This window comes from Anneissia japonica, unplaced genomic scaffold (assembly GCF_011630105.1).
Source record: "Anneissia japonica isolate Jap-2015-1 unplaced genomic scaffold, ASM1163010v1 scaffold287871_len1641731_cov197, whole genome shotgun sequence".
NCBI classification, from domain to species: Eukaryota; Metazoa; Echinodermata; class Crinoidea; order Comatulida; family Comatulidae; genus Anneissia; species Anneissia japonica.
This window is the reverse complement of record NW_022712275.1, coordinates 356,512-371,898: the sequence shown is the minus strand read 5'-3', so window position 1 is coordinate 371,898 and position 15,387 is coordinate 356,512. Positions and strand designations below refer to the sequence as shown.

The 15,387-nt window shown below is 32.7% G+C and overlaps 2 protein-coding genes across 3 annotated transcripts; both read left to right on the top strand.

The window, feature by feature from the left end:
* On the top strand, window positions 1–8,272 carry LOC117107777. 2 transcript variants are annotated; one of them, XM_033249548.1, is made up of 2 exons: window positions 1–27; window positions 6,245–8,272. In XM_033249548.1, the coding sequence occupies exon 2, from the start codon at window positions 6,268–6,270 to the stop codon at window positions 7,027–7,029; it is 762 nt and encodes a 253-aa protein (XP_033105439.1). In that variant the 5' UTR covers window positions 1–27; window positions 6,245–6,267; the 3' UTR covers window positions 7,030–8,272. The 2 variants fall into 2 exon arrangements, with proteins under 2 accessions (XP_033105439.1, XP_033105438.1); XM_033249547.1 differs by lacking the exon at window positions 1–27 and adding an exon at window positions 1,455–1,677.
* Window positions 8,273–10,710: 2,438 nt separating this feature from the next.
* Window positions 10,711–14,827, top strand: LOC117107750. Its single transcript, XM_033249502.1, has 3 exons — window positions 10,711–10,824; window positions 11,738–12,606; window positions 12,831–14,827. The coding sequence occupies exons 1-2, from the start codon at window positions 10,764–10,766 to the stop codon at window positions 12,307–12,309; spliced, it is 633 nt and encodes a 210-aa protein (XP_033105393.1). The 5' UTR covers window positions 10,711–10,763; the 3' UTR covers window positions 12,310–12,606; window positions 12,831–14,827.
* The last annotated feature ends 560 nt before the right edge of the window (window positions 14,828–15,387 follow it).

Genomic DNA, 15,387 nt, shown 5'->3' with positions numbered 1-15,387 from the left:
GATTTTACTGCAATTGCTAAGGCTTCGGTTTGTACTGATATTCATTGTTTTGAAAAACATAGATAATCATTTAGCATTTATGTTTTAGCCTTATAATGTTATCGTTTTGTACTGTTATGGTTATGGACTGTTATTTTATTTACTGTTCCCATGTTTGGTGATGATTTAAGCAAGCAATGATGGTTTGTTTGTGTTTGGTTATTCTACGTAGTTATTAAAAATTATTTACTATAATAAGATGTACAATGCTTTCTTTTGTTCAAAATATTCCGCTTTAATCTTCAAAGTCTGTCATCATATAATTAAAAGAATATTTGTTATGCATAGGCCTAACTAAATGTCATTAATATTGGCTCAGACAGGCGTAGATTCCATTAGGCCTGCAAGATCTTCTCCAAAAAAATTTGGCCCGTCAAAGAAATTAATTAAAAACCAGGGACATATATCATATTATATCTAGTGGTAGATTAAAGGGTCCCCTGCCGGCCCGATGCCCCACTAAATTTGTTGTTTTTTTTTAATGGAGATAAAAAGAAGATTATCAATTTTAATTCTGTGAGTGCCATTTCTAGCCACAATCATAAATCTTATTACCTCAGCCTCATCCATGGTTGGGCTGAGGTGGTAAACCATCCATCTCTGAAAGTTCCTCCCAGCCACTCTATTTCAAATTCCTAGATCCACCAAACGATATTATATAATGTATTTGTTGTTAAAATATTTAGAGTAACAATGACAGACATGATTAGAAAATGAGCACATCTAAAATTCCATGATGGAATTAGCAAATGAGACCCAAAAAGAGCCCAATGGTGGTGGCTCCAGAAATTTTCTGACAAGGGGTCCGACATGTGCAACGTGGGGCCCAAACCAAGGGGTAAACTAGAGCCACGGTCATGGTTACAGATTTTTCAAAAAAGCCCTGGTAGGATTCACGGGAAAGTTTGTAGAGCTCAGTATGGTCCAAAATGTGTTTATAGTCCACAAAAATTGGGATTGATCATCAAAATAACATTATTTGAATAGGCAAATCATATTTTTTATAATTTTTGATCCGACGACAAGGGAGTACAGGCCTGTCCAATGGGGAAAAATTCCCCTGCCCACCCCTACTGGCACCACAACTGCATTGAAATAGAGTTCATAGTTGCGGTCGATAACAATATTTGGGGGTCAATGGACCAGAAAATAGTTAACCTTAGGCATTTATCTACTTACAAAATCCAAATTTATTCACTTATTTTCAACAATATAAATTTTAACTTATTGTTAATATGCACATTAATTACCAAAGCCAGGCTAACTGAACTCAGTGAATTGTGAATATAAAAACAACATAAAATTGCATTAACCAAGCATCAAATACTGACAAATACTTGACAAATACTATAGTAACAGACGGTAGAATAAAAAAATCTCGTTATCGTATGCTATATTATACCGGAAGATATATACATTGATCAAGGCAGTTTACTTTACAAAGGAATTTTCAGAATCTATAAAAAACAAACAAAATATGACTATATTCGGTAGAATGTTCTCGAAGGTTGTTGACCGGTGGTTTTCCGGTTCCGGTTCAGTTGCATATTATCGTTTCATTGACTGCGAGAATCATTCGTTCATTGCTTTGTACAAGCATTACGACAAATAATTGTAATCTAAGGATGAATATGCCAGGTACGATCTCTTTTTTCAATATTTGTAAATCAAAAATATGTGTGTTGTCATTCAGTCACATCTATAGGCTACTGTAGCATTAGGGATAAATGATATGACTATAGCTCATAGGGCTACATGCAGTATTAACATGTAGTAGGTCTAGGCCAGATGCATGCAGCTTGTCTCAAGGCTAGCTGAGCATAGCTAGCCTCCCCTACTAACCTGATGAATTAAGACAAAATTTTGTACAGTATTCAACCATCATGAACAAGTTAAGCAAACCAAGTATGTTTCAATAATTTTCATGTTTGATTTATACATCAAACCAGCCCTAACCACAGCGCCATATTTAGGAATGCCATTGGAGGGAAACTGGGAGTGTGTGCATAGATGGAGTGGAGGGTTGGTTGGATCACAACTTTTTTTCATTAATATGGCAACTTCATTGCTACTAGCCTAATGATTGCTTCTGGTTAAAGCATAAACATAAGTAACATTCCCTTAAATAAATTTTACAATCAGTTCAAAAATTTTTATCAAATAAGTTTCTTATTGCATTTTTAATTAATTTGAACGATTTAGAGTAAATAAATATATGAAATATGACTGTTGTTTTTGTAATATGATACCCTCTAATGGGAAGGTGCCACAGTCAATACCGATGAATAAAATCATCTAAAAATACACTTTCTTTTCAGAAAATAACTATACTTTCCTACAATAAATATATATTTAATATACATACTGTACCAGTTTTGGTTATTATATCCACATTTTTCCACAAATTAATTTTTTGTGGCTGAAAGAAAAACGTGGTTATCAATTCTGCCTGTGCCATCTTTGTTTACAAAATATGAAAACGAACCCTGATATATGACCATTAAACTTCCTGTTTTCCAGTAACTTCGTGTCGATTTATTTAACAATGTAAGGAAGAAATTTATTCCAAATATGCCTATATTATCGTAATTTTTCACATTTCCTTTGACACCAACTGGATTTTGAAAGATACCAAGTGCGATTTTCCGTCAATTTATCTTTCAATCAAACATAATTCTTTTTACTCTTATAGAACAAATCATATTTAATTATATTTATGTCACTAAAAAAATCATGCATGTGTTAGGGTTAAAGAATAGTAGGATATTAGGGAAAGCTTTTCAAGAAATTTAAAGAGTGGGGTGCAGACTTCTAGATAGTATATGCCAAACGCTGCCATGATTAGGGTGTCAGGGATGTCATTATGCAGGGCGGAGGTGGGAGGGACCGCCCAGTCTTGATGTCTTGCGCACATCCTAAAGCCACTTTATAGGCCTTCCGTCCAGCCTCATACAAACCCTCCCACCCACCTCTAAAATCATGAAAAGTTTTTGCTCAATAATAATGCTTTTAAAACACGTCAGTGGATTCTCGGACCAGTCATAATGTTGTTAAGTGGTGGATCCAGGGGGGGTTCAGGGAGTTCGGACAAATCCCCTCTGAGAAGAAACGTAACAAATTACTACTTGGTCAGGCTTACAAAATGCATGCTTACCTACCTAGGCATAGGTTGGCAGGTCGGACAAAATAGGCTTAGCTCAACTAGCCTTCAATTCAATAAGATTTTAAAAACTGTTTTTGTTTTGAAGTCATAATTTATGTACGAAAGTGCCTTTTTCAGGCCTATCGGTTCATCGATCTATGGAAGAAAGACTACGTATCCAACTACTAAAAATTGTTGGAATATAATAATATATTGCCTATATCTTTGATTTTTTTTCTCTATGTATAGGCTTAGGAATGAGATAAAATTACCTGACCTTTTTCAAGGGGGGAAAACCTAATTTTGAAGAACTTAAAGGTCATTAAAAGACACCTCAGAAGTCGGGAAAACTCATTTCCAGCCGTCTAGTAATCAAAATTTTCCCGGGGAGGACATTCAGGCTCCCCTTTCAATTTCAAGTTTTTTTCAAACATTTTGAACCCCTCTTTCAAATCCTGGATCTGCCCTGTTGTTTGCCAAGGTGCTTGCTTCACTGAACGTAGAAAACATGTGATTCGTCACTTGGCATGAGAGCGAGTTGGTTTGTTCTAAAGCACAAGTCTGCAAAGTGGTAGAGGCAATCTAGCGTGTAGCCGAAAATGTCATGACTTGTCAAACTAACGACGAGGCCTAGGCTATCTTTTTTTTCATAAATTTTGGTTCCTGGTGGTCTCTACTAAATCTACTAAGTACTAGACTGTAATAATGACAGTTTGCAAGCCCGGCTTACCTCTAGCACGTCCGTGTAATCATTGCAAAGATTTTCAAGTTGGTGGGAGGGGGGTTTGTTAGCTAAAAAATTAGCTCTCATGCAACATACTTTTGACATAGTTTAAAAAACAAATCGATGTCAAAGGTTAAAGTCATTTTCCATGAATGTCGTTTTAGGACAGCATGCTCTTACGACATTTAGTTTAAAACAGGCATGTTCTTATTTTGATTTGCAATAATTTCAAGATCTTTAAACATTATACGGTGTGTAATACATTGCGGTAAGTGAACTGATTGATATGATACCATTAAAGATCCTTTAGCTTGATTAGTGCTAACCGTACATAGCACTTGTAAGCCTACTGATCGTTAATTAACAGTTAGTGCTAGCTGGGATTAATTTTCTCCGAATTTAAATAAGCATTGCGTTGAGGCATTAACTATTTGTTTCCCTATTGAATGAACCAGAGCTGTGGAATATTGACGAGTAAAAGCAGGGCATAGTTGTACGAGCAATGATTACTGTATTGCATTTTAATGAGACAGAACTAAACAAAAGAAAAATTAAATATTAATGATAATTACATGTTGACGACAATTGTTACAAGGGCTGTACTCCCTCTCTTTACAAATAAAAAAAATGAATAAAATTATTGTTTTTCTTGCTTAAAATTATATTACTTGCATGAATGATTCTCTTATCCTGGAATAAAGAGCAGTAGTTAATACGTCACATAGGCTAGCATTCATGTCTTTTTAAACAAAATTAGGTACGCACATATTTTCATAAGCAATCAAAACTATAAGTAGGCTAATTGTTAGATTGCATTACCCAAGTCGATCATTTTGCTCTCTAAACAGCAAGAATCCCAGTGTTTCAGGGGCTTCGCCCTGCTTTAAAACCCATCCCCCATCCAGTCCTTCGGCCCTCGCACGGTTGGCACCTCACGCCAAAATACACACACGTTGTCAACTCACCCTAAAAATTCTAACACCCACACTCAGTTTTCAATAACTACATCGCTGGGGTATAACCATCTTTTTTAGTACATGGTGCGACACAATGCATGGTAGTGGTAAACAACATAATCCATAAATATTCTAGAACTAATTGATAGAGAAGTTTGATAATAAAATGTATTTAGAAGGTACTACTTTCCCCCCGAGAATTGTACCCCATGCCTACGCTGGCTGTACAACACGAATACAGCGAGGTAATATAATTCAAACTACAATAAATCTGCTTTAAAAATTACTTGTCACATTTTATTTAAAAGTTGTTTTTAGCTATTGACTATATCTGTAGGCCTAATCCTTATTCTGTATACAAAACACTAAATGTAAACATCAAAATTCTGGCAATGCTTTGTGTGAGACCGATCACAGAAGCCTGTGTTAAGTCGATCCGGTGTATACAAGTCTGTCATAATTTGGTGATGACAAAATTATTCTGATGAATATTTAAGCAATTTTCCTCGTGGCTGCTTATATTATACTTAACAGCTTATATTAGCATCAAGCCAATAAGTCTCCATTTACATATTTTAAATCCAAATCCTATGGGAATATTTATAAGCATCTTGATATAAATTAAAAACTTTTTATTTATTTTTAACATTTATTCATTATTTTTGTAGCCCACTTCAGAGGACTGAGAATTAACTCCAATATTCAAGTTCCGCTTTATGGAATGTATTATTTAAGCCAACATTTACACAAAGTATGTGTGGCCAGGTGCTTGTTGAAAGATAGAGAATTCTTACACTTATGCATGCATCTCTGTATTTCAAACTTTTTTAACTTTAATGAATAAAAAAACATTATTATAACTACCTGTATTACAAATAAAATGCTTCTTATCACATGAATATCATTTAGAATACAGTCTTTTAGCATAAAATTGTAAAAAAATATGAAAACTATCCTTTTATATATAGCTTTTATTATATGGATAATTTTGAGAATTTCTTGTATTTCTCCACAATGCAATTAGTGATCTGACAAAATAAAAACCATCCAATTAGTAAGTGTAGGCAAAACTTGATGGGATCTGTCTTCTATTGGAAGTTATGATATGAAAAATACTATGTTCCCTGGTTTGGTTTGTCTTTAAACAAAATAAACCATTTAATCAGAAGAACTGAAACAACTACTTCAAACTTATAAATGGGTATTATTTTTACTTCACAACCTGTGGTGTTATGTATTATTCAGTCATTTTAAAGTTGTCTTCATGTTGTTACCATTACCACAATTATATAATATGATTATCAGTAAATATCAAGATATATATTCATTTAATGCCTTGAATACTAGGAAAAATTTGTTTTTACTTCATTTGTTCATCAACAGGTACCTATTTGGTGTTTAGCAGCATGATCTATGCTATCACAGCAACAAACAATATTCAAAGCCTGCCTACGAACTATGTTACTGGTATAGAAGGAAAAAATATATCAATATTCACCCTCGTAAACCCTACTGGACATATCATACTTCAGAAAGATGGACAAATTATTAAAATCGGTGGACGCATCAAAATGATAGAAGAGGAACATGGAACGTTGTTAGTAGTTTCAATAGATTCTGTTCAGTGCTCAGATAATGGAAGCTATTTGATTACGTATGGTGATAACTTATCCCAGAAAACAGTTCTCAACATCATTCAAATTTCCTCCAAGCAAAAAATAGAAATAAAAGTAAACGAAACACAACTTGAAATACACTGTACTTCACAGAAGACCTGTTCGTTTCAAAAGCTCTCAATCTATAATGAGAAATTTGTTACCCATGAAAATGCGACCCAGGTTAGTGTTATTATGACAGTTCCCACTACAGATGACATGACGAACAAGAGTTACGCTTGTGTTGAGGAAGGAGATCAATATAAAACTGCTACAACCATAACTGGCCAGGAGATAACCAAATGCCTACAAGAAAAAGGTTATAGAAACATCCCACCTGTAAATCCCACAGAAGGACGTAACAATGACAATGAAAATGAAATTAGTTGTGGAAGCATCCCAACTGTAAACCCCACAGAAGTACCTAACAATGGAAGTAAAGGTCAAGATGGACATAGTTCCAACTTGAAATTTATATTAGTATTTGGACTTCTCCGTTTGTTTTTTAAATAAAAACTATGCAGGAAAACTCTTACCATTACATGACATTAGTACATACTGGTCTACACAATTAATTACTACAATTGCATGCATGAATAATTGTAGTTGCATAATCCAAATGGAAATGTTTTCTGTAGGTTTGGTCAATTTACATCAGTTTCATTAATATTATAATTAAAATAGTATATGCAACGATCAGCACGGTACATAAATTCTGTTTATATAAACAATATGCTTACAGTATGTAGTTGCATTTACGCTGATATATTTTTAAGGATATTTAAAAGCTTGCTACTGTACCAAAAGTATATGTACAGTATATTCTTTTAATATTTATATTTGAACAGAAATATTGTATCATCAATGTTTCAATTGACATTTGAAGGATATTTCAGATTAAGTTTAACCACCAAATGTGGTCAGACCGAGAACTACTTACATATTTGAGTTACATTAATGGTGCATATTTAAAATACATTTAAATTAAGTTGTATTAATAGCTTAATACAATGTTCAAGAATATATAATAGTATTTGCACAATATAAATCTATACAATATTTTAGAAATGTAAAAAGTAATGTTTTTAAATGAATTTATGCAGTAACTCTTTGCCATTAAATGAAATTAGTACAGAAAAAGTACATCGGTTCCAAGCATACCAAATTGACTATTACAATTGTATTGCTGAATAGTTATAGTTGCATAATCCATTTGTTGTCAAATGTACACGTTTTCTGTAGGTTTGGTCATTTAAATTTTGTTTACAAATAATATGTTTACATTGTTGCATTCACACTGGTATATTTTTTTTATAAGTGCTAAAATATTAGTATAATTAATTAAAATTATGTCAAATAATCATATTTATATATGGTTACAATCAAATGTCTGCAAAAACTTGCTTGACCAGTCTTCCAATGCAAGTTATTTGTCGAATGAGAAAAACAATGTTTCATTTTTTTCCGGATTAAATTCATATTAATAATAACTCAGAATAACCTGCTAAAATATTTAATGGTGCAGTCATAGTTCAAACCCATTTAAATTTAAGTTGCAATAAATAATACTATTATTCAATATTTATATAACAGTATTTGCAGAAAAGTACTTAGTATGAGCAAGTAAACAAAGTATAATTTTTTAAACTTCATCTTTGACTGCATTTTTTTTTCAATGATAGAGTTGTACTGTATGTAATTTCTAAATAAATATATTTGAAAATTCACTGTAGAATGTGGGCTTCCCATCTGAATATTTTCCCTCCCAATTTTTGCCTTATATTGCTTTGGATGAATTATTTTCATTTCTTACTCATTTAGTGAATACATCTTTTATCATATGGAATATTTCCGTATTCTTGTAAATGTAAATAATCATGTAAATAAACTATTAATCAAAATAATTTGTTTTGTTTCTTCTAATAAGTCAATGAAATCTTGTTCTTCAACAATACTGGGCATTCACAAAAATTGGTAGCAGCCATAGATTACTGGAACTGGGGTGGATGCGGATGCAGATGGTAATGGTAATGGTTGGAGGCTTATATAGCGCATAATACATTGTCTCTATGCGTTCGGGACTAGATGTTGCACTTTACAATAACTGATGGTGCAATTGCACCCCCCCTAAATTGTATTAAGAAAAATAATTGTTGTATTCTATTGTTTCTGGGCATCTAGCAGTCCATATTCTCAAAATACACCACTACCTCAGCCCCAACCACGGTGGGGCTAAGGTGGTGGGTTCTCACGCACCTACCTCCAAATCTTGCATCTACTCCAGTGGATCATGCATCAGCTAAAACATTGGTCCATGCATTTGTAATGTCAAGGCTCAATTATATTAGTCTACTTTACAACCTTCCTAAAACTTACATGAAAAAAAATAAATTAAAAAATCTTGCCACATTTTACCAGTTCTCTGCAACTTACACTGGCTTCTTACATACAAGTCTGTTATACCAGCACACATCTTTGCCTATGTATGATGCAAAAAAAACTACAAGGCTGGGTGGTCATGCCCACCTTTACTACTGTACACCTCTGCATCCAGAGTTTCAAACCTAAAAACTGGTTCGTTTCAAATAGACTGGCTAATTTTATGGATCATTTCTACAAATGATATGTTTCCATTAAAATAGATTTGATGAAGGAAAAACATTGTCCAGATCTATGGAAATTAAACACAAGTTACTTTAATGATATTTCATTTGTTAAAAATGTTAATAAAATAAAAAATATATGGGAAATGCTTAAGGTGAACATTAAGCTAATTTTACTAAATTTTAATAAAAATGAAAAATAAAAAGTATAAAAAAAAAAAGAAAAATCTGAAAAAAGTAACTGAGCAATACATGAGTTGACATGATACATAATGAAAGCTGTAATGAACACGCAGAAAGAGAACTCTGTGAGCCAAAAAGAGCTAGAATCTATGGTTAAGAAGGCATAGGTGCCAGTCAGGTCAAGAAAAATGGAGAAGGTACATTTTACTGCAAACATAATGCTAGACGCAGGGTTTCCGGAATGCCGCCCTCAGCGGCATGTGCGAAGCAACTCAGAGTCAGAAGTGCAAAATCTGTGCGAAATATTCCGAAAACAGTCAATCTTTGAACTCATATGAAAATATTCTTCCCATTGCACTCATAAACATTCATTACTTGTATACTCATGAAAAAACATCATTGGGGAGAGAACTAAAGTTTTCTGTGTCACATACTGATTGAGACAGGTTCATCACTCCACAATAAAACCTTTTTATTCCATTCTCTATAGCATCAGTTAGTTACTCACCCAAGCAATTCTACCACTAAAATTCTTGACTGTTATTTGTTATGTTATGGTTCTAAGTTCTATAATGAAAAGAGCAATATAATTGTTAAGATTATTATGTTTTTAAGACTTACAATTCTTTAAACAAATATGTGATTCCATAATATACAATGTCATCGAACATGCAGTCAATTTTACGATTCAGTAAGCCAATAGAATGGGCTTTGTAGGCCAAGTATGTGCTTTTAGCAACAGGTCTTGAAAGAAGTCATGGTATTAAAGCACATGTTAGGAGAATAAAAACATCGGATGGGACATTTCCCCAAAAGTCAAGTGAAATTTCAATAGTAATAGTCAGTCAGGCTCATCCCATTATTTAACTACATGTTGGAAAATTACTGGAATATTTCATCACCGTCACATGCTAATGGTGTAACGGCATGGTTCATTCATAAACCAATCAATGTATTCCATTGTCACTGCCAGAAATACATTCCGGGTCACTGCCTTCAAAATAAACAAGCATGTTCCAAAGGGACAATTTTATGGCAAATATAATTCTAGAATACCAATTGTAATGTTAATGTTAACATGCTTCTTTGAAATATTTAAAGAGACGATTAGCCATAAATTTGCTCTAATGCTCTAATCAACTAAAAAAAAAAAACATCAATTTTTTTAAACAATAAGTGTAAATTCAATTCTATTGTTAAGGTGCATATTTATATCCCGAATCACAATAATAAAGAACTCGATGTGTTCTTTTGAGCCATATGTACTACATAAGGTTATATAAACAAAAAAAAACTTATGAACCAACACTAGCAGAGTGTATTATTATATTTACAATGGAACCTTCTCGACCGATGCCGGATTACATCAGCTAGCCCGAATATTCTAGACTTACTGACTGGTTAAAACCAGAACCATACGATATAATTTGCGGAGATTCTGAAATCCGCTCATTCTAAAGAATGTATTTGTGCGTTACGAATCAACGGTCTACGATGAAGAGTTGTAAGAATAATACAATAGGTAAGTTTTTATTTATATTTTTTGTAGAATTAATATCTGACATTCATGAACATGCAGTCAATTTTATGGCTTTGTAGGCTAATAGAATGAACTTTGTAGGCTAATAGAATGGGCTTTGTAGGCTAATAGAATGGGCTTTGCACGCTAATAGAATGGGCTTTGTAGGCCAGATATAAGCTTTGTAGCAACTATGCTACATGCAACATGTACAGTAGCATAGTACTACATGTAGCATAGTATATGCACTGGATTCTCTTGAAATTCTAAGATTCATTACACCTTTTTTGAAGACATAAAACATGCTCTTTTTAAATTTTAAACTTAAAATTTGTTGTTTTAATATTTTAATATTGCAATTTAAAATGTATCTAGCTAGACTTAGCCTCTTATATGTTGGAAAATTAGGAGCCCACATTATTATAGGTCTACTCATACTACTATAGTTGGGCTTAGGCAAAACATTTTTCTGGCTTTAGTTATGGTAACATAATTCACTATATTGTCTACCAAATTTTTTGGTTAGTGAATTACACGATCAGGTCTTTTTGCTATCACATGGTGGCATTCCTTTCTAGAGTGGGCATGATGCCATACTATAAACCCATTCATACAAACTAATTACACATGAGTTGGAAAGATGCCACTCAACTAATTCAGAAAAAGGTTAAAGGTGGCAATGAACAGTAGGACTAAAGTTAAAGGAATTATTGCTTGCTGACAGCCTGAATCTTCTTTCAAAATCTCTGCATTTAGGCAACATAAACTGTGGTTTTACCTTATCACAAATATAAATATCTTGTTAGGAAATATTAAAACTTATAATATTATTAATTATATATATATTAATAATATATATTATATAATCATATATATTATGTATTATTAATATTTATATATTTATTTTATTCATCAGATACACTCGCTAAATGTTTAGCATTCGTTTTATTTGCAATCATCTCCAATAATGCGGCAACAGGAGGTACCATTTATAGCGTGCATACAAATTTAAATGGTGCGCAAGGAACAAATATTAAAATAACATTCATCCTGAACACCACTGAAAGCGAAAACTACACTGCACAACTGTTTAAAGATGGAGATATTGTTGACAAAATTGATAATCGCTTCACAATTACTAAAGAAGAGGGGAAGATTGTGCTGAAGATCCAATCTCTTCAACGCCATGATAAGGGAAACTATTCTATCAAGTATGGTCCCACTATTTCTGAAACAACGTTTCTGAACATCATTGAAATACCATCAACAGACTATCCAAAGATACAATTGAAGAAAGTAAACGAAAATCAACTTGAAATATGGTGTATATCTGAGAAAACATCACCACGGCCCAACCTCTCCATCAATGGAGAAGACCTGGGTTTCAACGAAAATGAAATCTACATGTGGACAATTAAGACAGTTAACATCAGAGCTAACATGACACAAAAACTATATTTGTTCACTGGAAGTTGCGGATTTTCCTAGAAAGTATGCAACTATGACTGGACCTCAGATAACCGAATACCTAGCAGCATTTCAAAGCTCCGACCTACCTACTAGCTGGACCACCCACAAGAACCCTAGTGATAGTACAAGTAATCATGATGATGACAGTTCTACAATAAAAACTGTATCAGGGATATGTGGACTAGTATTGTTTGTATTGATAGTAATTGCAATTTTCTATTTGAAAAGAAGAAGAGATGGAAGAAAAAAACCAGCTATGATCATGGAAGTCTAAATTTGAGACCGGTAGAAACTTCCGGTACACCAGACTTCAAGGTAATGCAAAACAAAATCATCCATTTTTCTATACAGTACAATTTTTTTTGCAAAAACATTCTAGTATCTACAGCTACACTTCATTTGTTTACATGCAATTGTGGTTTTCAATGTTATTGGCATGGAATGGTGACCTGTGGATTATGAGCCTACCGGGCTTAGGCCCTAAATTGCGGGAGAACAGTCACACTTTACTAATTGTTGACCACTTTACTTGTTTTCAGATTTACTGTTCGCAGTTAATAGCCTAAACAACAACTTCAATTTGGGAAGACAGTCATTGCAATGGAATGGACACTTCCTGGTAATATTCTGACTTCAACCAAGCACTCTTCTAATCTTCATGAACAATGGATCACCAACCATTACCTTTTCTAAGGCCAAGATAAGTCATTCTCATTCTCCTAATGGCAGTCACAGCAATCTCACGGAAACCGAGCCAATCAACCATTCATCTCATAAACCATGTGTGGATATAAGTGTCATTCTTATCAATGGCATTATTTTTTACTTTTTTAACGATTAGAGAAATCTCATGTTTGTAAATTTTTGTAAAGCTTGTTTTCATACAATTTTTTATTAACAATCATTTGTAAACACTTTAAGGACTTTTAATCTTTATTAATTTCATATTTTTCTTTTTTTTTCTTTCACATTACAAAATTAGTCCGAGTCATTTTATGGTGCTCATGCTCATGAGCAGGTTTCATTTAATGATCACGTCTCATTATTTGAACATGCTAAGGCCCTATAATAAATATTATTAGTTAACACCCTATCTGGGTAGGAAAAGTGATGAGGGAGGGAGGGAGGCTTTTTTTATTTTGCTAAAGCCAAATATTGGGTTGTTTGCTGGTGCATTTCTATTCAAAGTAAAACATGATTTAGATAAACAATATCAACTAACTATTTAATAAAATATATGAAAAAAATAAACTAATAATTTATTTATTGGGCCTAACATCAACGTTAGGATACAATATTATTGAATTTTATATGCAGATAAACAAGGTATTATTCAAAACATATTTAAATTAAGTGCATTATTTAATAGTAAAAACATTATATAGTAGTATGCAAGGTAATTACTTAATATTACTATACCTCATAAATATTAATTAGGTAAAAAAACATTTCATTGGTCGTTTCCACACAGGCAAAAAGTACTACCCAACATCGACTACTGCACCCCTGCCTACGTGAACTGTATGCAAACTATGTACCCTAATGTAGACAGACGGTCTGCTATTAAATATTTATGAGATATAGTAAAACAAATACAACATGGTTTTATTTCGGTAAAGCAGTGAATTCTACTTCCCTTGTTTTTGGAAATTGGGACTATCACTTCACTGCTTCTTAAACCATCTTGTATGCAATAATAGCATGTGCACGAAAACAAAAAACTCAAGTTATAGAATTATTTAAGTAAAATATTAAATATTCCATAGTATTTATTATTAGAATTATTTATAGTTAAATATTCAATAAATAATAACAGTATTATATCACAGCATGTGCCGAAAAGCAAGGAACCGCATAACTCAAACTCTTAAATTAAGAAATTTATTTAAGTTAAATATTAAACATTATATATATTAGAATTTATCATTAGAATTATTTATAGTTAAATATTCAATAAATAATAACAGTATTATATCACAGCATGTGCAGAAAAGCAAGCAACTGCATAACTCAAACTCTTAAATTAATAAATTTATCTGAAGTTATTAAATATTATATATATTAGTATTTATTATTAGAATTATTTATAGTTAAATAATCAATAAATAAGATAACAGTATTAAATCACAGCATGTGCAGAAAACAAGGAACTGCATAGATCAAAACTCTTAAATTAATAGAATTAACAATAAGTTAAATATTACATATTATTAGAATTATTTATAGTTAAATATTCAATAAATAATATAATAGTATTATATCTATGCACAAACACAACATGCAAAATATCACGTGTGGTTCAAATGCATAATTTATTTATGTGTGGCTAGGTGCTTACGTGTGTCTCCGTCTGACCATCATTTAAATTCAAACAGTGACTTCCAAAAGCTTTGAATTTCTTATGGAAATTATGTTAGACTTGTTCCATGAAAGATATGTCTGCATTTTTATTCTTCTTGTTAATGAAAAATAGTAATATTTTCCACATACTTTTTACAAATATGGTATAAAAATAACTTAAATATTTGCAACTTTGTTTTGGAGAAATAAAAAAAGTTTAAAGTTGTTTATAATGTCTACAGATATGATTATGTTGACTCGACTGATAGCAAAGGAACATTGATGGTACTGGTACTTATAATGTGTATTTATAATGTGCCTCCTCCTTGAGGTTATAAAGCGCAGTTTCTTTCCCTGATCATTGAGTCCACATGCTAAGTGTTGCTGCTGGTAATCAGCGCAGGAGCAGGCAACCCCACCAGGTACCCATTTATACTCCTGGGTAGAGAGAAGCAATGGGAAACCAAACCGATTCTGACCAACATTCAACATACTTATTTTCTTTAGGTTCCAATGGTATATACAGATTCAGCGATCATGTTTTACAACCCTCTGTTTCTGGCCTTCTCCACAAGTACCAATCCATTGATCTTTTACTACTTTCTCTACCATTCGTCAAGTCCCTTTACTTATCAGATGCCACATAAATCTCATTTATCTAATCACTAGCTCACATATTACTGTACAGTAGTTCTCTTTTCACTCCAGCTCTTCCAAATACTTCATCATTGCCAATTTTTAATCTAAGGGATCCTC